This window comes from Octopus sinensis, linkage group LG3 (genome assembly GCF_006345805.1).
Source record: "Octopus sinensis linkage group LG3, ASM634580v1, whole genome shotgun sequence".
NCBI lineage: Eukaryota > Metazoa > Mollusca > Cephalopoda > Octopoda > Octopodidae > Octopus > Octopus sinensis.
In genome coordinates, this window is record NC_042999.1 from 67,605,447 (window position 1) to 67,628,579 (window position 23,133).

Here is a 23,133-nt window from a genome sequence, read left to right on the forward strand (position 1 = left end):
TTCAAATGTGATCGTTACCAGCATCGCCTTACTGGCACTTGTGCCAGTGGTACGTGAAAAACATTCAAGCGAGATCATTGACAGTGCAGCTGGACTGGCTCCTGTGCAGGTACCATGTAAAAATCACCACTTGAGCGTGGCCGTTAGCAGTACCACCAGACTGGCCCTCATGCTGTTGGTATGTAAAAGCACCCACTATACTCTCGGAGTGGTTGGCATTAAGAAGGGCATCCAACTGTAGAAACTCTGCCAGATCAGAGTGGAGCCTGGTGCAGCCATCTGGTTCGCCAGTCCTCAGTGAAATCGTCCAACCCATGCTAGCATGGAAAGCAGATGTTAAATGATGATGATATTTATCACACCACTGTTAAAAAAGACTTAAACACTGTTTCTTTTTAATCAGTGTCACATATATATAATGACATAGACAAACACACACATGCAAACATGCCTGTCAAGCCTCCATTTAGTTTGTGTCTCCATTGGTCACCTTGAGTTTATAGTTACAGCAGAAGATGCCACCAAAATGCCTCACGGTGGGACTGAACCAGAAACCACCCGTTTCAAATCCTTCCACAATACATGCTTGCAATGAATTCATACAAAGCAATTAAAAATATTCCAAGTATATATAATTTTTTTTTTTAAAGTTCCAGCTCAGAGCTGTGGCCATGCTGATGCACCGCCGTTATATATTTATATATAACATTGAAGGGACATGGTTTAGTGGCTTGAGTATTTGGCTTTCAACCATAAGGTTGTAAGTTTGATTCCTAGTGGGGAGGGGGGGTATCGTCTTTGAGCAAGACAATTTATTTTATGTTGCTCCAGTCCTCTCACTTGGCAAAAATGTGCTTTACCTGTAATTCAAATGGCTAGTCCTGTCACATTCTGTGTTATTCTGAATCTCCCTGAGAACTATGTTAAAAGTTTGTGTGTCTGCGGAGTACTCAGCCCCTTGCACATTAATTCCATGAACAGCTGTTCTGTAGATCTGATCGGCTGCAACCCTCGTCGTCCTAACCATCAAATTGCCAGTTATGTATTTATTATTTTGCTGAAGTTTCTGTTATTTCATTGTTTTGGACATGGTTTGAAATGAGTTTTTTTGCAATATCTTCCTGCAGAACTTTTCCGATGTGGATTCTCTGAGCAGAGATTCCAGTCCTCGGTCAACTCTCCCTGTTATGTCATCAACACCACCCCTCTCTTCGAAATTGCTTCCTACAACTGCTCCTTCCACTTTCACCCCTGCAGCAGTGACAACAGCAGCATCTACTAACGCTCCGAGATTGGTAACGACAGTGACAGCAGCAGCAACAACAACAACAACAACAGCAACAACAGATGAAGCACCAGTGTCAGCCAATTCTGACACAACCACCAATTCAATAGAAACAACACCACCACCACCAGCTGACGCAGAAACAACAACAGTAAGAAGACCCATTTTAGAAGTAGCATCAGATTCTATATCAACTAGTATAACCTCCTCTTCTACTCCTACAACCATTACTACTACTACTACTTCTATTGCAACAACTACTACTACTACAGCATTAATAGCAGAAACAACAGCTGGTACCTCTTCAACAGCTTGTACCTCTTCAACGGCTTGTACCTCTCCAACGGCTTGTACCTCTCCAACGGCTTGTACCTCTCAACGGCTTGTACCTCTCCAACGGCTTGTACCTCTTCAACGGCTTGTACCTCTTCAACGGCTTGTACCTCTTCAACGGCTTGTACCTCTTCAACGGCTTGTACCTCTTCAACGGCTTGTACCTCTTCAACAGCTGGTACCTCTTCAACAGCTTGTACTTCTATCCTCAACACTTGTGCTGCTACTAACATCATTTCTGATGCTAACATTAGTAGTTCAACTACAATCATTGACTCTGGTCTCCCTACGGACACTTTAACAGGATCTAACACTCTTAACACATCGGGGTCGGATCTCTCAGATTCTCCTCTGCCAGGTAATCAAGTATGTATCGATTGCTTAACGCTAGTCCAACCATTATCAAAACTCCCTTCTCATCTCGCCTCACCTTTTTCTTCTGACCTTCCTGGTCTTTCTCATAAATCCTTGCTGTCTACTGACCCCTACTTTTGAACTGCTTATACTTAATGTCTCCCTCTGTCTGTTGCCTGCCAAACTGCTTGCCTATCCCCAGTCCTGCCCATTGCCTGTCTGTTTGTCTGTCTCCTTTCCATTGCTTCTCTCTCCACGTCCACTGCCACTCTTTTTCCTTTTCACTATCTTGCTTTCTCTTCTCTTCCCACTGCACCTGACCATGGTCCTCTTCTCTGACCTCTCTCTCCACTGCCAGTCTCTCTCTTTTATACTCTCTGATCCTCAACCTGAAGCACTTCATCTTGTAGCTTCTCTTCCCGATTGCTTCTGAAATATAAATGGCTGCAAGGTGAAGGCATGGCTCTATGGTTAACAAGTTTGCTTCCCAATCAGATGGTTTTGGATTCAGTTTGTGGCATTTTGGGCAAGTGTTTTCTTCTACAGCCCCTGGCTGACCATAACTTTGTGAGTGATTTGGTAGAGGGAAAACCAAAAGAAGCTTATATATATATATATGTAAGTAGAGAGTAATATAAAAACATTACGAATGATATATTATAAATAATTAAGATTATTTATGAATATATCAATGGCCAAACATGCTATCATAAAATATGAAGAAGAAAAATGTTTATAATTATGAACAAGTCACAATCATATATATATAAACTAATTATTTGGACCTTGGGTATATGGTTAGTAGTATACCGATTAAAGCACTTTCACTGTATCGGCTATCTGATGTCATCCATAGTTTTGATATGTGTCACTGGATCTACCTCAGGAATCCTGCAGTGTTCGTTGAGTTTAGATTCAGTGACATTCATTGAGGTAGATATATGTGATATATGTGTGTGTGTGTGTGCGTATATATATATATATATATATATATATATATATTTATATGTGCATGCAAGCACACACACACACACACACAGTGTGACCCAGAAGTCATAAAGGGGTCTGAAATTTTAATAAATTGTTGATTGTTTTTTTTATTTGTAATTTACAAGATGTAATTTTTTTCACCTAATATATATATATTTCCTAGTTATATGCATACAGAGTGCAGTGAATAAACTGTTATCTAAATTATGCAAAAATGAAAATAACACTGATATCTCATTTTAACAGATATATTTTTCCAAAATTACATGAAAATATCTTGAAATACTAAAGAGTAAGTGTAATCATTAAAATCACCATTAGCTTCAACTACAACCTCCAAACGGCTTTGGAATCTCCTGCAACTCTTCTGGGCAGTCTCCTTGTTTAAGCTGGTGAATCTGCCATGATCCTTGCCTTCAGTTCATCTTTGGTGTTACAAGGAATTTTGTTAGTCTCTTGCTCAACTGTGCCTCATGCATAATAATGAAGGGAGTTGCAGTCTGGGGAGTTAGGTGGCCAGATGTTAAGAGTGATGTGGTTATAGAAATTGTCTGATATCCATGACTGGGTTCTCTTGCTTGTATGATATGGTGCAGAGTCCTGTTGCTAGACATAGGGTCTTCCAGCAGTCACTCTCTTGACCTAGGGCAGCACTACCTCCTCCAGGCACTTGATGTAGGCTTGCGTGTTGAGTGTGAGGCCATGTGAGAAGATAAATGGGGGCATAACATTGCAATCACTAGTGAGCATTCCAAACGCCATGATGTTGACTGGATGTTTGATATTTTATCACTCTCAGTACATGTCCTCAGACTGACACCCAAACACTGTGAAATGTTTGAATTGGAGTTTCTGGTGCAAATGCCAAGCAGTACGGCATGTCGTTTCCAAATCCCTGGCAGAGTGAATTGCATAATGGTGTTCTTTTTCTGACAGATGGTGCCTAACTGACCCTACAGTACTTTGTAATCAACAAAATCAAACTGAACAATGTACATGTACAAAATTAAAAATATAAAATGGCAACAATTTACCCATCACACCCTATGTATGTATGTATATATATAATTATATATATATATGTATGTATATATATAATTATATATATATATATATATATATATATATATAGACATAGATGTGCCTGTGCTTGTAGGGTGCCAAGAGCACCATCCGAGCGTGATCGTCGCCAGAGCAGCCAACTGGATACTGTACCCGTGGCACGTAAAAAGGCACCATTCGAGCGTGATCGTTGCCAACGTCGCTTCACTGGCACATGTAAAAAGATTCAAGTGAGGTCATTGCCAGTACCGCCTGACTGGCCCCCGTGCCGGTGGCACGTAAAAAGCACCCACTACACTCTCAGAGTGGTTGGCTTTAGGAAGGGCATCCAGCTGTAGAAACTCTGCCAGATCAAGATTGGAGCCTGGTGCAGCCATCTGGTTCGCCAGCCCTCAGTCGAAATCGTCCAACCCATGCTAGCATGGAAAGCGGACATTAAACGATGATGATGGTGATAGATATAGATACACACACACACATACACACACATATATACTGTATATGATGCTAAGGTATTGTAAATTTAAAACAGAACATAAATGAATTATTAACACTTTTGTGACTTTTGGGCCAGATTGTCTATGAGTGTGTTGTTTGTTTCCCTTTGTCTTGATATGATGTGATATTTGTAGATAAGTGTCACTGTCATACAAGCAGTGTCATTCATTTCCAGTCTGCCATGAAAGTGTGTTCATCTATGGGGAGTTATTACCCGATTTTGAAACAGATGAGAGTTGACAACGGGAAAGGCATCTGGCCATAGAAAATCTGCCTCAATAAATACCGTCAGACTCATGCAGACATGGAGAAGTGGACATTAGAAATAATTATGATGATGTGTGTGTATATATATATGTATGTATACATACATACATACATACATACATACATACATATATATATCTATATATATATATATTTAAAATCAAATAAGGGTAGAAATTGATATTAATCAATTAAAACCAGTGGCCTAGCATATTTAAAAAAATTCGAAGATTATGTTAGGCCACTGGTTTTAATTGATTAATATCAATTTCTACCCTTATTTAATTTTAAATAAATTTTGTATGTATATATATATATATATATATATATATATATATATATATATATATATATATATACACACACACCACACACACACCACACACACACACACACAAGCACTCGCACACACACACACACACCCTGCAGCATGACTACCTTTAACTTGTGAATGCGCTCTTCAGTTCCCTGTGCATGCAACTTCTGTATTGTGTTGCTGTTGCATGACCATGGCCCTCACTTATGAATGTCGTCTTTGGTCTTCTATAGCTACTATTGTACTGCTGAAACATGGCTGTTATTGCTGTTGTCACTTTACTAACTGTGCCTGACTTCAAATTTACTTTACGGTCTTGTTATGACACAACTCATTTGTATGTTGGCCTTGTCATCTCACAGTTTATTTATTTTACTATACTACTACTACTCGAACTACCACAACATCAGTACAGTATGACCACTATTATTATCACCATCTGCACTACTATTACTGCTGCTACATTATCGTGTATGTTGTTTAAGTAATGATTTCAAACTAAACACATTAAGTTCAGAAATATTAAGAAATTTAATTTTTCAGTTTGAGGGCTCGCACTTTCTATGGTCATTCAAAACCGTCCAAGGGTGGTCGTGCACATCTTTACATTTCTCCAGTCACCCCGCAAAGCCTTTAACCCTTTCGTTACCAAACCGCCCAAAGCCGCCCGAAAAAAATTTTGGTTTATGAGACCAAACCGCCCAAAGCCGCCCGAATTTACCTATTCATATTTAAATGAGAATATCAGAGCAAATCTCTTCAGTCCATTCGTGAAAACACGTATTATACTTCGTAAACAGTTCAACTACAGTTTTGTACAATAATCGAAGTGTAATTTTAATTCCGTGAATTTTGGGAGATTTTTTTCCGAAATTTGTTCCTATTGTATTTTCAAAATTTATAATTCTGACAAAAAATGGATACAAATTTCATTATATCAAGCAGCGAGTCAGAATTCGAAGGATTTTCTACTGAAGACCTTGATAAATCTAACTCTATGACTGAAAAAAAAAAGCACATGGTATTTGATAATGAATCTGATGTCTCATTTTCCGAAAGTGAAAACAGTGAATCTGAGATCTCCGACAGCGATAAAGAAAACGAATTGGCACCTGAATGGAGTGAAAATTTAAAAACTGTTTCTTTCGGTGATTTTTCTGAAGAAACTGGACCAAGCCACAGACTTTCGCAGAAGGGTAAAGCCTTAAACTATTTCTATTTACTTTTTCGAATGAGCCTATTTGAAATCATTACAGCGAAAACGAACCGTTACGCTAAACGTAAACAAAGCGAAAGAAACGATAGTTTGTGGTTTCCCACAACCTTAAATGAAATTAAGGCCTATTTTGCCGTAAATATTATTATGGGTATCAGAAAGTTACCCAGAATAACAAATTCTATCGTAAAATTTTGTTGTATACCCAATTGAATATTAGCTAATAACCCATTTTCTATAGCGATGTTTGAACAAAATTTTAATAATTTTATATTTTGTGGAATTTACCTGTATCTACCTGCAATTAGTCATTTTGTGACAAAAATTATAGTATAGAATTGGTTGAGAATATTTCATTAAATTATCTTCCAAAAATCAGATAAATATATCGATAAATAAAAAAGTTATAGTCGTTTAATGAAACCAGACTAAATTTATGATTACGTTAGAAATTAATTGAAACACATAAGGGGTGTAATTTGGTCAGAAATATAGTAACGAAAGGGTTAAAAAATCAATAGAAGTGACCTTTTTGTGAATTTTCTATCCAAAACCCAATCAAAATGCCCAAAACTTGATACGCCAGTTGAATGCCAGCTAGGTGTATGTGATTGGTCAGAGATTTGGACAGTACTCGCGTGTATGTGTGCATGCATGCAGCTGTATATGCATGCACTAGCACTATGACCCTGTGTTGCCGGGTCATAGCGCTAGTAGATTTTAACTGGCAGCAATCTACCACATATATAAATTAGTATAAGGCTATCTGGACATTTTCCCAATGTACTTATACTTAGGACAACACTATTACACACACACACACACACACAATCATAACCACTGTCATGCATGCTACAACTACCATCACACCACTACAGCCATTGTCATGCTACCGCTATGACAATCACACACTGCAATAACCATCAATGGTATACTTCAACCACCATCCTATCTCCACGACTATCTTGACAGTTATCACTTCAACCAGCATCACAGCTACTGTCACATCAACTCATATCTCAGCACATTGCCAGCACCCTGCTATCGCTCTACCTCCACCACCATATACTGTCATAACCACCATCATAGCCATCATCACTATAAACCCTGTTGCTGTCTGCTCTACAGGTTAACAGCCACCACACACCTATCTACTCTGAAAGTAGTGAGTACAGCTCAATTCAAAAGACTCGAAACCCATCTATTCTCTTCTCTCCAATATATTTCCACTACTTCGTCTTTCGTCCAGTCAATTCCGTATTTACTTCTGTCAATTTTGTCCGTCTTTTTAAACATATTTAACAAAAACAATCTTTTCTCATGTTTTATTTATTATATACATTTCAGCCAAGTGTCATGGCTTGCTGCCAATTAGGTGATGTTTCCATTTTTATAATTTCACTGCTAAATATTTCTTTTTTTTTTAATCATTAAAATCTAATTTAACGAGATATTGAGAATATTTAGAGATAAGTCTAAATTTTCCCTCGAAATAATTATCACCACCTCTACTACTAGTAGTACTACTTTTAATTTGTGATGACCTCCACTTACATAAGTACAAATTAATGTTTAGTTTATTAACATATTAAATAACTCTATAGGCAGCATGTCTTAGCTTTTCACTTCATTCTCACTTTGGCTGATCTTTGACAAGCTTTTAGTTCTTATTTCTCTAAACATTTCCTTAGGTATCCTTCTGATTTTCTAGCTGGATTGTGATGATCTCAGCAAATGTTCAAGTCAGAAATTTTGACTTCATTCTCAACATCAGTTGTTATTGTCGTTGGGAGGTTTAACATCTATTTCTAGCATGTCTTGGCTCCATCAGCTTCAGTTTGGTGTGAAGTGTCATTTTCTTAACTTGGTTCTATGCCTGAAGATTTCTCCAGCATTGTGTTAAAACTTCTGTTCACTAACTAATATTTAATTCATCAACTATAGTGAAGTAGTTAGATGATTTGTCTGTCTACTGCAGTTCTTGACTAGATTGCTTCATTGTGTCATGTTTATGAACTCTCTGTTTTTGAGTTCAAATCCTGCTATGGCTGATTTTTACTTTTTATCTGTTTTGCATGATAAAATAAAAACAGTACCAACAACATAACTAAATACACCTGATCCTCTCTCTCTCTCCTTTTTGTGTCTCTCTTTCCTTTCCCTCTTACTAACTCTTTCCTCTCTCTGACACTGACTTTGTGCCTATGCCAGCAGAATTCAGTATTTATTACATGAAACCTAAATAAATATACGAATGGCTTATATTTCATTTTAGCCCATTTTGTATCCCTATTTACCTATTTCCTTGTCACAGATATGTTGTGTGGTTGAGACTCACATGGTTTAGGGTTGTCCTTCACATACACAAAACCACTCGTGTAGACACTTTCAGTTGATAATCATGTATTACAGCTGCAGATTGACAAATACTTTGGGAATAAAATTTGGTTGATGCAAACCCATCCATCGTATATATGAGTGTGTATGCATGTGTGTGTGTGTATATATGCATGAGTGAGTGCATGTGTTACCCTTTGTCTCAACACATTCACTCTAACTGTAAACATATGAGTGATGTTGATCATTTCCATTGTTCTGTACAAAATATGTCTGGCCATGGGGAAACCTTACCTTACTTAGAATCAGGTGAGGGTAGGCAACAGGAAGGGCATCCAACCATAGAAAATCTGATCTGCCTCTACAAATTCCATCAGTCCCATGAAAGCATGGGAAAATGGATGGTAAATGATTTCATATATATATAAGTTCAGCAAAATTTAGATTCAGATGAATATGGTACTTAAGTTAAAGGCACCAGAATTTTGTATGGTATTATCCATATAAATCAAATGGGGTGATTATAATCAAAATAATATCCAAGGTAGCGTAGTACAATTGTTTCATGCTACTTCATTTTATTAAACACTGTAAGTATTACATCAGTTTTAAAATGTCGAGCAATCTTCAACCAAATATAGAATTTTCCAATTAAACGGACAATGCACATTCTTATCCCTATTTCATTTGCCAACATTATAAAGAGGGTAGATATATAGACAGAGATATATGTGCATTGTCCGTTTAATTGGAAAATTCTATATTTGGCTGAAGATTGCTCGACATTTTAAAACTGATGTAATACTTACAGTGTTTAATAAAATGAAGTAGCATGAAACAATTCTACTACTCTACCTTGGATATCCTTGTTGCTTATTTTGAGTATATATATATATATATATATATATATATATATATGTGTGTGTGTGTTTGTGTATATACATTTTATGTGACATCAGCACCAGTGCTTTTATGTAGCCTCATATATATGTGTGTGTGTGTGTGAATTTTCTAAGATTGAATTTATTAATGCTTTAGACATTAAGACTCCTTTGTCATTTGATCTATGATTCATCAGCTTTCCTTAAAATGTGATTTGATGAGGGCAAAATTGATCTAATTGGTTGTCAGTTTCTCTTACCCTGTTTTTGGTTTTTCAAAGACGGTTGAGGAGCATGTTGTTGTTGTTGTTGGTTCTTATTCATCTCAGAGTAATGTTTCTCTGTAGCTGTATGTATATATGTGTGTGTGTGTGTGTGTACGTTCCAACTGTTACTTGAGTTTTATTTATATTTTGTGGGGGATGGGTGGGAGTGGGCTTCAGTGTGTGTGTGTGTGTGTGAGAGAGAGTCTTAAGTGTTGGGTTGCTGACTTAAATGTTTGTTTATCCCAACAACACACACATACACACAAATTCTCTCTCAGTCTCTCTCTCTCTCTCTCTCTCATCGTACTTCCCCACTTAACAGATTAAAGCCATAAATATTAACATTACTCTTCGTTAAAGAAATCCAATTCTTTTTAAAAGACAAATTTTATTAACTCATCTTAGTTTAGTCAGTTTTCAACATTTCCAATAACTATTTGCTCATTGCTACTCAATTACACAACATCATGTAATCATGATCATCATCATCATCATCACCACATAGAACTGTTTCCATGTTAACCAGTATTTAGTGTGTCTGAATGAATATGTCACCAGAATTTCGGTGAGTCATAGTTTCTGTTTAGTAGATGTAGTCACCTGTCTGTTTCAATGTTCCTCACCTGGCAGTTTATTTTTCTTTCAGCTTTACATCTCTCTCTCTCTCTCTCTCTCTCTCCAAATCCAACCCCTTTTTAATAGCAATTCTGTCATCATCATCATCATCCCCTCTTTTGTCCCCCCATCTCAATCATTTCAATTTGTGTTTTTTTCCAAATATTTTTGTGTTTTGTTTGTTTAATGTTTAAAATTTATTTTGTTGTTGCTATTATTACTATTATTACTATTATTATTATTATTACTATTATTATTATTATTATTATTATTAAGGCCGTGTGCTGACAGTCATAGTGGCATGTCATCCATCTTTATGTTCGAGTCCAAATTCTGCCGTGGTTGATTTTGCCATTCATCCGTTCAGGGTTGATAGAATAAGTACCAGTTGAGCACAGGGGTCAATGTAACTGACTAGCTCTCACTCACAAAATTGCTGGCCTTGTGCCAAAATTTGAAACCATCATCATCATCATTATTATTCTTAAGGCGCTGAACTGGCAGAATCATTAACATGCTGAGCAGAATGCTTTGCCATATTTCATCAATCTTTATGTTTTGAGTTCAAACTCCAATGAGGTCGGCTTTGCCTTTCATCCCTTCATGTAGTCAGTTGATATTGAGTTAGTGAGATGATGCTTTAGTTGTACAGGAATGTACCATGTTAGTCATATGACTCCCATTGCCTACAATACAGAATCATATCTTTCTGTGAAGTATACCTTGCTTCATGGAAAGTCTGATTTTACTTCTCTCTCTCTCTCTCTCTCCTTTTTTCATAATGGTTTAGTCACAGGAGGGAGCCTCGTGCCCATAAACCCTTTCCAGAGCCTGCAATAATGGTGGGAGATGGTGGATGACCATGGTATCTTCAAACTGGAATTTGCAACAGATTGGACTCTACAAAAAGTACACAAGGTCCAGGTTGTGGTACTGTACTGGACAGTGGATTTGTTTATCACTCATGAGGCTGTTGTAGAAGAGACTTGTCCAAAGTGCCAAGAAGTAGTACCAGGCATGAAGCTATGTAGTTGCTAGCTAACTTAAATACACAGCCACGCCAGGACTCCTGTTTGCATTGAATCGTTTGACGACAGGAACAAATTACCCTTTTAGTCCAGAAACCAAACCTGACGCATTAATTTGGTGTGATATTTTGAAGGCACATGGCTTAGTGGTTAGAGCATTGGGCTCACAATCATGAGGTGGCGAGTTCAATTCCCAGACCAGGCTGTGCATTGTGTTTTGGGGTAAGACACTTTATTTCACGTTGCTCCAGTTCACTCAACTGTAGAAATGAGTTGCGATGTCACTGGTGCCAAGCTGTATCAGCCTTTCCCTAGGATAACATCGGTGGTATGGAGAGGGGAGGCTGGTATGTATGGGAGACTGCAACCATGCCTGGACTTGTGTCTCAGAGGGGAACTTTCTAGGTGCAATCCCATGGTCATTCATGACTGAAGGGGGCTTTTAACTCTTTGCCCTTTTATATTTTGACAAACTAAATAAATGGTTGGTGTGTGACTGGAGACAGTATCTATCCAGAGATGCATCAGCATTACATGATGTAGTAATTAAGAAGCATAATATAAATTAATAATTCCTATTAAAAAATAAATATATAAAAAGTAGGAGAAGACAACCTTGAAATTTGAATTAATTAAAATAAATTATGGAATGTAGCCAGGAGTGAGTCTGGTGAGCAGTACGGTAACAACTCCAGACATGTTTATTAGACCTCATCAGCAGAGCTTTATTTAACTGTTAATGCAGATCATGGATGATGAAATAAGTGTACAGGATTTTTGCAAATGAATACAGAGTGGTGTTGCAATTTAAAAATAAACAACGAGGGAAGATGACCCAGGAACGCTTGCTGCAAGAAAACACAAGATTAAAGTAGGTGCAAGCACATTTCATGTAGTTAACCTAGAAATTTTGATTGATATAAATTACACACTTTGTGATGAGGTCAATCATTAGTTAAGGGATTAATTATGATTAAAAAAAAAAAAAATTAAAAAGGGGAGTCAGGCAAAGCTAACTCAATGGGATTAGAATGTAATGAATTGAAAGAAATATCACGGGTCATCTTGACTGCTATCCTAAAGATTCTGCTAATCCACTGAAATAATAATAATAATCCTTTCTACTAAAGGCTGAGGGCCTGAAATTTTGGGTGGGGTAGTGGTTAGTTGGATACATTGACCCCAGTGTTCAACTGGTATTTATTTCATTGACCCCCCAAAGAATAAAAGGCAAAGCCAACTTCAGCAGATTTTGAACTGAGAAGGTGAAGCTGGAAGAAATGCTGCAAAATATTTTGTCCAGTGCTGATATGATCCTGCCAGCTTGCCACCTTCATAATAATGATGATGATGATAATAATAATAATCCTTTCTACTATAGGCACAAGGCCTGAAATTTGGGGAAGGGGACCAGTCAATTAGATCAACTCCAGTACACAACTGGTACTTAATGTATCGATCCTGAAAGGCAAAGTCAACCTCAGCAGAATTTGAACTCAGAACGTAAAGACAGACGAAATACCACCAAGCTTTTCGCCCGGTGTGCTATTGATTCTGCCAGCTCGCTGCCTTTATTATAATAATAATAATAATAATAATAATAATATCATCATCATCATTATCGTCATCATCTTAAATCAGCAGATATATGTGATTTATCTGATGTGTAATTGAAATGTTTTGGTTTGTGAAATTATAATTTCTAATTTCATTCCTCATGTTGTTTTGCTTGGTGCATGTGTATGTATCTTAATTAACGAAGCTTTACACCTGTATGTATTTTGATTGTTCACCTGTTGTCTCATGTTCTCTTAAAATTGCATGCAGTGGTAAAAACAAACAAACAAACAAACAATGTTAATATTTTTCATTTAACATCTAATATAATTTGTTTCAATAACAATATTTCAGTCATTGATATCATTCTGATATATTGGGGTTTTTTAACTAATTAATTACATTTTGTTTCTCTTTTTTTTTTCTTGTTTAATTATTTTAAAAATGGTTTCTAGCTTTGTTGCTGCGTTTCTTTAGCAAGGTTGTTAAAATATTTACTTAATGTTTTAGAAGGTTTATGAGTACACTTTTTGCTTCCCTGCAAAAAAATGTCTTGAAAAAGCTCTATATACAAAGTTGGGTCTGAACTACTTTTCTTGACTATGTGCTGCTGAAATTGTGGTGCATCTAATATGTTTGTGTGTCTTTTATGCCATCAAATATAGGGGTTTTTTTTCTCTAAATAAATTAATCCTTTGCCTGTTCTATGTAGTACCTGTTATACACAGGACATATTTCCCTGGTGTCCATGCATCATATATGAAACATATTCCCAATTTTCTCAACCACCAGAGTAGCTTGGAACTTATGAAAGAAAACCTTTATATTACTTAGAAACTAGTGAGACCATAACCCGTGGCCTATGCCAGGGGTGTAACCAGCCCACTTATGCGTACCTTTCCTTCAGGTGACACTAAACTCTGCTTGCAAAGACCTGTTGAGGCAAGTGAAATTGAAATCAAATTCGATGACTGGCATCTGTGCTAGTGGAGTGCTAAGAGCACCATCCGAGCATGAACGTTGCCAGGAGCAGCTGACTGGCTTCCGTGCTGGTGGCATGTAAAAATCACCATTCAAGTGTGATCATTACCAGCATCACCTTATTGGCACTTGTGCTGGTGGCACATGAAAAAAACATTCAGGCGAGGTCGTTGCCGGTGTCACTGGACAGGCTCCTGTACAGGTGGCACGTAAAAAACACCATTTGAGTGTGGCTGTTGCCAGTACCACCTGACTGGCCCTCATGCCAGTGGCACGTAAAAGCACCCACTAACTTTCAGAGTGGTTGGCATTAGGAAGGGCATCCAGCTGTGGAAACTGACAGATCAGATTGGAGCCTGGTGCAGCCATCTGGTTCGCCAGTCCTCAGTCAAATCGTCCAACCCATGATAGCATGGAAAGCGGACATTAAACGATGATGATGAAGGGCTAACTAAAAATGGAAAACAAGGATGGACATTTAAGACAAACTTATAAAAAGGCTTGGGACAGGTTTAGTGAAAAAGTTTGTCTTTTAGTCCTATCAAACTCCTGACCAAACAGGTTTACTGTCTCTAATATTTCCATGGATGTAATTGAACAGTCTGTGTTATATTGTGAGACATACTCAGATTAATATGGGAAATAGAGGGTGAGATGGAAGGTCAAAATGAAGAAATATTTCCCTACCAAGATGCACTAAATGGTCATTGTTGTTTAGCTCCAGGTCAGCTCTAATTAAGCAGCCTAAGTGATCAAAGGCATTCCCTAAACAATCAACCTATCATTTACTTGGACAATAATACAAGTTCCATCAGATGATACCAAATTTTACCATAGTTAGCATTTACTTTCTTTGTTGGTTAAATAAGTGCGGAGTAAATTCAGTGCCTTGCCTTGAATACAGGTGTAAGGATAGGCTAAAGGCAATGGATTTTTTTCTTTTATTATTTCAACCCTTTTGATACCAACATGCCTGAAACTGCTTCTGGCTCAGTAGTACAAATGTCTTGTTTTCAAAAGTTCTGAATTAAAATCTTCCACCAAACTTTAGACACAATTTATGTTCCTGACACTAGTGTAATGATAACTAAGTTATTCTACTAAATTCTTTGTTATATTTAAAATTAATTGAAAGAAACACAAAGCATCTCAACAGAAATAAAGTAGCAATATATATGTAGCTAATTGGTTCAGAAGAAAGTAGAAGCTGTTATGCTAGCAGTGAGGGAGTCAGAGAGAAGAAACAGGAAGAGTATATAGCTAGCTAGTTCAGAGTAGAGAGTAGAGGCTGTTATTGTAGAAGTGAGAGAGAGAGAGGGGAATCAGGAGTATGTAGCTAAGTGGTTGGAAGAGATTCACAGCTGTTATTGTAGAAGCAGAGGAGACAGGGAGGGTACAGCATCTGTAAGCCAGTGGCTGAAGTATGTTCGGTGAGTGATTTATTGCTAATAAGCCGAGTGGTTTTCTTTTTGGATGTGGTCTATATATCAGTGTGTGTGTATGTACAGAGGCAAAACTGTCTCTTAGATGTGCCAGAAAACGCAAATATTTCTCCCTTTGTGGATCTTAGAAATATTTGTGTTTTTCTGATTACTATATGGAAGTTGTTTTTGCAATGCAGTTCAAGAAATGTGATGTGTGTCAAGTCACCACAAGAGATAATTAGGTGCTGTGAGGCCCTAGAAAGACTTTGAAGGTTTTAGTTGTGTTTGTGATTAGAAAGGGTGCAGTACTAGTCTCTTTCTTTGATCTGTGTCACGATTGTGTATTCATGCATTGAAAGGAGGCCTGGCTGTTGTGCCTCTGTTCATTATTCGCAAGGTCTCTGTTTATGAAAGTAGCTTATATCTGGCATGACATGATTAAGATGTGTAATGATAATACCTGTGTTTGTATGGCTAAAGAGGGGTGAATAGTAAAAGCAGATTTGATAATGAGTCAGAAGGACTGTCGTCACACATGCTGCAGTAATACACTTTTATAAAAGAGTTTCCAAGCAATGAGAGACTGATGGCATCCACCTTTAATGACTTGCTTAGAGGCTCCTGCTGAGGTGATCCTTAACTGGGTACATAGCACAGATATTAAAACCTGACTACATGTTACCTTTCATCTGGTCTATATATTTCTTTTACCTTTAAATAAGAATTGATCATAAATTGAATGACATGAAATATGTTATATAAAGATTTCACTCTAGAGCTGCTTCTTTTGCATAATTCAAACATATAATAACATGCCTGGATACCAAGCCACACCAACACCAGAGCTGGATACTATAAAGGTACCTAGGGCTCTCACACATGTATTGTTTTAAATCACTTTTGTTGCTCTTATAGACAATACTTTTTTTAACTGAACCACAATCTGTTTGAAATTTTTCCAGGATTAGATAATACTGGAAAAGGCCCGAAACCAACTCTTCTAGCTATTGCTCTCCACTCTAGTCATTTAGCTGCTCATCTTTCTCAAAACAAACCAGCAAGTGTCACAGACAATCCCCCGATTTGCTCCTCTTTGCCATTGGGCAACAGCCACCAGAGCTGCTCAGAAAGCAGTGCAAACAGTGAGCAGCAAATGGAAATCAAAGTAAGTATTCTGTGCTGCCATTTCAACTGAGAGCAAATATCAACTTATTCATTTATTCATTCATTTATTTACTTATTTACATTATGCATTTTGTGAACAATAGTGTTGGATTTAGGTTTTGTTTAGGCCAATCACTCGTTCACTGTTTTTCTTATGGCAAGAGTAACAAAGGAGTGTCTGTGCAAATCAATATATCATGTTGAACCGTTAATTCCTACACATTTTTTTTCTCTCTCCCTTTATTTTTCCCATTCTCTCTCCGTTTTTTCCCTTGTAATCCTTTCTGTCAAAGAGTGTAGGCTCGAAACTTCAGACTTTGCCATTGCTTCCTGAGTGTTAAACTAATACACCTGCTTGTTGTTCCCTCACCTGTCTTCGCCTTTTCTTTTCTGTAAGTTTGAACTAATATATATATGAGGATATTATTATTTATAATAATACCAGTGGCTTAGCATTCATTAAAAAAACCCATAACAGTAAAAAATTATCAATTAATAATTAAGGGTACTAACAAGCAGTACCGGCATGCTAAATATAGCCGTCAAAATGACTGTGGTTTGGTCATTTTGACTGCTATATTTAGCATGCTGGTACTGCTTGTTAGTGCCCGTAATTATTAACTGATATATAATCATCATCATCATCATTTTAATGACCAGTTTTCCATGCTTGTAAGGGTCGGATGGAATTTATTGAGGCACATATTCTATGCCTGGATACCCTTCTTGTCACCAACCCTCCTCTGCTTCTAAGCTGGGTAATATTTCTCCATAGCCTGACAAGTTTACACAGAATATTGGAAAGGAACGATGCTCATTTACAGCAGTCGAACAATGTTAAGACATGTGCGCGCACACACACACACACACACACACACAGAAGTTTCTTTCAGTTTCTGCCTACAAAATCCACTCACAAGACTTTGGTTGGCCTGGGGACGACTGTAGAAAACACTTGCCCAGATGCCATACACTGGGACTGAGCTCAAACCTATGTGGTTACAAAGAGAGCTTCTTAACCACTCAGCTATACCTATGGCCACACCTGCACCTATTGTCACATCTATGCAAAAGAATATTTTTGCTCAAAGTAACTGGTTTTATCTCTGATAGATGCATCTTTCACTGATGAATGATATTTATATATGCATGTATATCACCTTGATCACCTTGACCGACCAGTCCGTTGGGCGTCCATTTGACACCGCTGGTCACAGTACGCTGTCCACTCCTCTCTAGATCGCACCTTTCTCATCCATGTGATTCTAATCATCCTCCTGAAATCGTAACTCCACTGTCGTGGAGGCCTTCCGGGTGGTTGTTTCCGCTCGCGCGGGTACCACTCGACAACTTCATGGGTCCACCGATTATTGGTGAGCTGGGCGACGTGTCCAGCCCATCTAAACTTGCTGCATGTATACTCTGCGATGACATCCCTCACGCTGGACTTCTTTCTGATGTGCTCTCTCAACGAGATACCAAGCATTGACCTTTCCATGGCTCTTTGAGCTATTACCAGTCTCTGCTCTTCTCTCTTTGTGGTAGCCCATGTTTCACTACCATATAACATTGCAGGTAGAACTGTACTGTTGATGAGGTTGGCGTGGGTGGTCCTGTCCAACCTTCCCTTGAGCACATATGCATGTATATGTGCACGTATATATGATGATTTTTCTCACGTTTTCATTTAGCAAATTTCACTCAAAGCATTAGTCAATTCAAACTTGTAATAGAAGAGACTTTCCCAAGGCTCACCCTGCTGTGGGATTGAACCTAGGTTTATCTGGTTGCAGCGGAAACACATTAACCACACACTGTTTTAGTTTTCAATTTTAGTCATGCTATATATATAAATGGTCAAATTTCCTGTACCCTACCAATGGAACCATAAGTTTTTAAACAAAGCAAGGACAGAAAGACATCCCTATAAGCTGCAGATTATCTTATAGTTGTCTCATCTTGACTTAACATCTGTTTTTCCATGTTGGTATGAGTTGAACGGTTCAACAGGAATTGACAAATCGGGGGTTTGTGCAAAGCTTCAGTGTCTGCTTTGGCATGGTTTCTACAGTCGGATGCTTTCCCTAATGCCAAACATTTTACAGTGTGTGCAAAGTGCTTTCTTTATGACACCGGCCTGAGCCAGGTTTCCAAGTACTTGCAAGACCCCTTCAACTGATTCAGGGTGTGATATTGAAGGATGTGAATGTATGATAGAGGGACAGGAACTGGTGCCTTAATGAAGAGATGAATACATGACTTCCCTAGCTAATGACAAAAAGAGAGAAATGGTGAGGAAGGGCGAACCCTCAAAGTACAAGGGGAATATGAGAGAGAGAATAGAGATAGAGGAACAGAAAGTGTTAGTGCTACGAGGCTGAAAATAGTGGCATGATTAGAGATGGTGTACTACACAGGTAGAACAGTAATTAAGTATACATTTTTGTATTTTTCTATTTGTTAATTATGATAATTTCTGTTAGTTAACTGTTTCTTTGCTGACTAACACTAAACTACCTAACTTAAGTTGTTGATATATTCATATTGAGATTATGATTGAAATATCATTATTTCACAAATGATAACTGAAGATTTTAATTGGTAAAATGATAGTTTAGTTAGGAATTTCTTAATATATTACTGGCACCTGTGCTGGTGGCATGTGTAAAAAGATTCAAGCGAGGTCGTTGACAGTACCGCCTGACTGGCCCCCATGCCGGTGGCATGTAAAAAGCACCCACTACACTTTCAGAGTGGTTGGCGTTAGGAAGGGCATCCAGCTTTAGAAACTCTGCCAGATCAAGATTGGAGCCTGGTGCAGCCATCTGGTTCGCCAGGCCTCAGTCAAAATCGTCCAACCCATGCTAGCATGGAAAGCGGACGTTAAACGATGATGTTGATGATGATGAGTACCAGATCAATATCTACTATAATCTATAATTTTCAATTATTTTACTTCTTGCTTCCTTTCATTTGTTGAATGCATTGTTGTAGTTACTAAGTGAATTTGATGTACAAGAAGGATTGGTTATGAGCACCAGGGGGATTTGTCATTGTGTGTTACTGCTGTGCATGTGTGCTATCATGACCGAGATACTCTTCAAGTGTCGGTGTTTCTGGGGTGGGGTGAGTTTGTTGGAGCACAACTTCATGGACCGGTAGATAACTGTAGCACAAGTGTTAGTTTCAGCACTTCACACTTCACTTGTTTCATTGACGTTGCTGCAATATTGGTGAAGTGGTGCGCTTAGTAATTTTTTTTCTACTTTATGATTATAGCAATGAGCCTTTGGATGGCAAGGGGAAACTTTTGATTCATTGATGGTGAAATGCAGACAATGGTAGCTGAGGGTCATTAGTGTTTTACCTTGACTAGTATTTGGAATATAGTGGGTACGAATAAAATGAATTCATATCTGGGTTCTCTAAAACAATACAGCTGTTGGTCAACCTCTTAGTGTTAGTGTCGCATGGTTTATTTAGGTCTTGTACAAACTATAGGAATTTGATTTAGTTCAGACCAACAAGACACATCTTATTATGGATCGTATACAGATGTTGGATTAAGAGGAGATTGTATCTAGTACCTGATTGAATGAACAAATACACACACACACACACACACACACACATAGATGAAGAAGCAGAGACAAGTAAATAGATAGAGAGAAGAGAGAGCATTATTTCAGATGAATTACTGCAGCAATTATTAGTAAATTTACAGTTAGTTTTCTAGTTGTTGTTAGGGTGTTACTTTAGATTGGTTGACTGTGTGCTTTTTTTTTTTAACTTCTAATATCACAGTCTCAGTTGATACAATTCCGTAAACGTACCTCTCTAAGGATCTGTATTACTATATCTGATAATGTACCTATTTAACCCTTTAGTGTTCAGATTGGTCTGGCAAATGTAATGTTTATTTATTCACAATGCTTTGAATTTATCATGAATTATCTCATAACTTCAAAATTTCAATTAGAATGACACTGTAGGGTTGGTGTGAGAAGCCAGATCTAGCCAGTTTGAAGGAAAAACAGATAGAATATTTGGGCCGGATATGATCAGTTTAAATTCTAGAGGGTTAAACGTGGGTGACACTGTGTCAGCTGATGTACATTTTAAAAGCCTCTGTAACAATGTATTATGAGGTCACAAATATCATTAATTGATGGACAAGTGATATATCTCTTAGTGCTAACATCCTACTGAAGACATATGATCAACCTCAGTAGCTGTAATAACCTGCTGTACACTATGTACCACTGTCCATTTAACATCTGATGCCAGACGTGATGTATCACCGTAAACGTAAACACCTCACTCTAGAGGTGTGATGCACCTCATTGTTACAGAACATTACGGTTCGAATATGATGTTATTTTGGATAGGCAGTATAAATAGTCTTGATGATTACTTACAGCAGACGGCATGAAATATAATTATGTTTCATTTTAAAATGTTGTTTTTATTGTAAACTAAATATGTTTATTGTTGTTGCTTTATTAATAGAGAGACAACAGTAACTCCAGCTGTGAACTGGACTGCAATCAGAACCCTTCACCACCAAATTATCCCCAGGTGAAGCAACATCTGTAAGTGAACTCTTTGAATGAATGAATACACACACACACACACACACACACATGTATGCATGCGCGCACACATACACTTGTTTTTATATATACATATATATATATATATATATTATATATATATATATATAAAATTAGAGAAAAAACCACCTTTTACCAATTCAAAATGAACAATTAAATTACACCATCTAGAAAATTACATATAATAGAAATATTAAAATTGAAATAACAATATTATTGTTATTCTAATTTTAATATTTCAATATTTCTATTATATGTAATTTTCTAGATGGTGCAATTTAATTGTTCATTTTGAATTGATAAAAGGTGTTTTTTTTCTAATTTTTATATATATATATATTATATTTTGTGAAATTTGATTTAGTATTTCTAAATTGAAGTTAGGAATAATATTCCCTCAAATAGTAATTATTTTATATATATATATATATCACTCCTCCTCATCTTTGTCACTCCTAGCCAAAACCACTTCCTTTTGCACCCTGCTTTCAAGCTGAAGGGTCGTGTTCCCATGCGCTGCTACTACAACATCCTCCATCTATGCCAGAAAAAAAGGCCTTTTCGTTTGTTTTTTTGTCCATTTTGATTTCTCGTATTGTAATTTCTTTTTATTTCTCGTTTTGTTTTTTCTTGTACATGTATTTTTATCTTGTATTTTATTTTGCAGTTTTTTTTGTATCGTTTTTACGTCCTGTTTTTGTTACATTTTTTCATGTCTGTTTTTACCCCTCTGCGAGGCAATTTTGTTTTAATTCTCTCGCAGGAAGGACTAGTTGACGAGTCGTGTCCTGTCTTCTCTTCGAAACACACTTGAATCTGCTAGTGACAGCTGATGATTGGGGATTTTTCCTTGTGTAGTATGTCCTGTACCTTGTTTTTCTGTTGTAAAAAATAATGTTTTTCCCGTTTTCGTTTCTCGTTGAGTTCCACGTCTCTGTTTTTTTTGTTGTAAAAAAATGGCTTTTCCGTTTTCGTTTTTCGTTGAGTTCTACGTCTAGTTGTGGTGTCCTGTACTCACGTATATATATTTATATATACATGTAGATGTAGGTACGTACATATATGTTTGTATGTATGCATATATTTTATTTATTACATTATTGTCTGACAGCGCATTCGCATCAGGTTCGATTCGATTCGTCGCTTTGTTCCATTTCTCTTCCTCCCAGTATTGTTTTATATATATATATATATATATATATATATATATATATGTATATATAGAGAGAGAGAGAGGTAATGGTGTCATTGAGACCCAAAGGTGTTAGGTAATGCTGAATAAGTGCTATAGATGGACTGCACTTAAGTTCCAGATTCGGTGATAATACGAATAAGGGGTTCAACATTGGTCATATGTCAGTGTGTGTATATAAAAATTGCGAAATAAAATTTTTATATACATATATATTTATGTTAATATCAAACAGTGAGAATGAGTGCTCAACAACTGCATTAGTGGACAAATATTTTTTTTTTGTGGTGGTGGGGTTAGCATATCCCTCTGATATTTGTATATATTTGTTTATTCCCAAATCTCATGTGATCTCGCATGACCTCGTCTTATCATCCAAGATAGCAATGAGCACCAATGTCCCATGTGGCAGGCTTGATACTTGTTGACATGTCTCTCTACAAGAAAGCAATGGTAGCTTTGTTAACCCACAAATCAAGTGTGCATATGTGTGTGTGTGTATATATATATATATATATATATATATATATACTTTATTTAAAAGCAGCAGAAATATAACATAAGCTGTTACTCGGAGTTTCACGTTCCCGTTCGTTGGACAGTTTTGTTAAAATAGAACCGAAAACTGTCTGACGAATGGGAACGTGAAACTCCGAGTAACAGCTTTTGTTATATTTCTGGTGCTTTTAAATAAAGCATATTACTCTACCATTGGTATTTGAGTACTCTTTTTTCCACCTTGTTTCACATTTAT

The 23,133-nt window shown here is 37.1% G+C and overlaps 1 protein-coding gene across 5 annotated transcripts in view; it reads left to right on the forward strand.

Moving 5' to 3' along the window:
• LOC115209213 (nischarin) overlaps positions 1 to 23,133 on the forward strand; it is an 84,927-nt gene that overhangs the window by 56,380 nt on the left and 5,414 nt on the right. The window contains exons 14-18 of one of the 5 annotated variants that reach the window (XM_036501055.1): positions 1,128 to 1,595; positions 1,667 to 1,984; positions 7,669 to 7,696; positions 16,373 to 16,575; positions 21,084 to 21,166. In XM_036501055.1, the coding sequence (XP_036356948.1) occupies positions 1,128 to 1,595; positions 1,667 to 1,984; positions 7,669 to 7,696; positions 16,373 to 16,575; positions 21,084 to 21,166 (1,100 nt within the window). The remainder of the gene's footprint in view (positions 1 to 1,127; positions 1,596 to 1,666; positions 1,985 to 7,668; positions 7,697 to 16,372; positions 16,576 to 21,083; positions 21,167 to 23,133) is intronic. The other 4 variants (XM_036501056.1, XM_029777472.2, XM_036501057.1 and 1 more) reach the window with 4 other exon arrangements.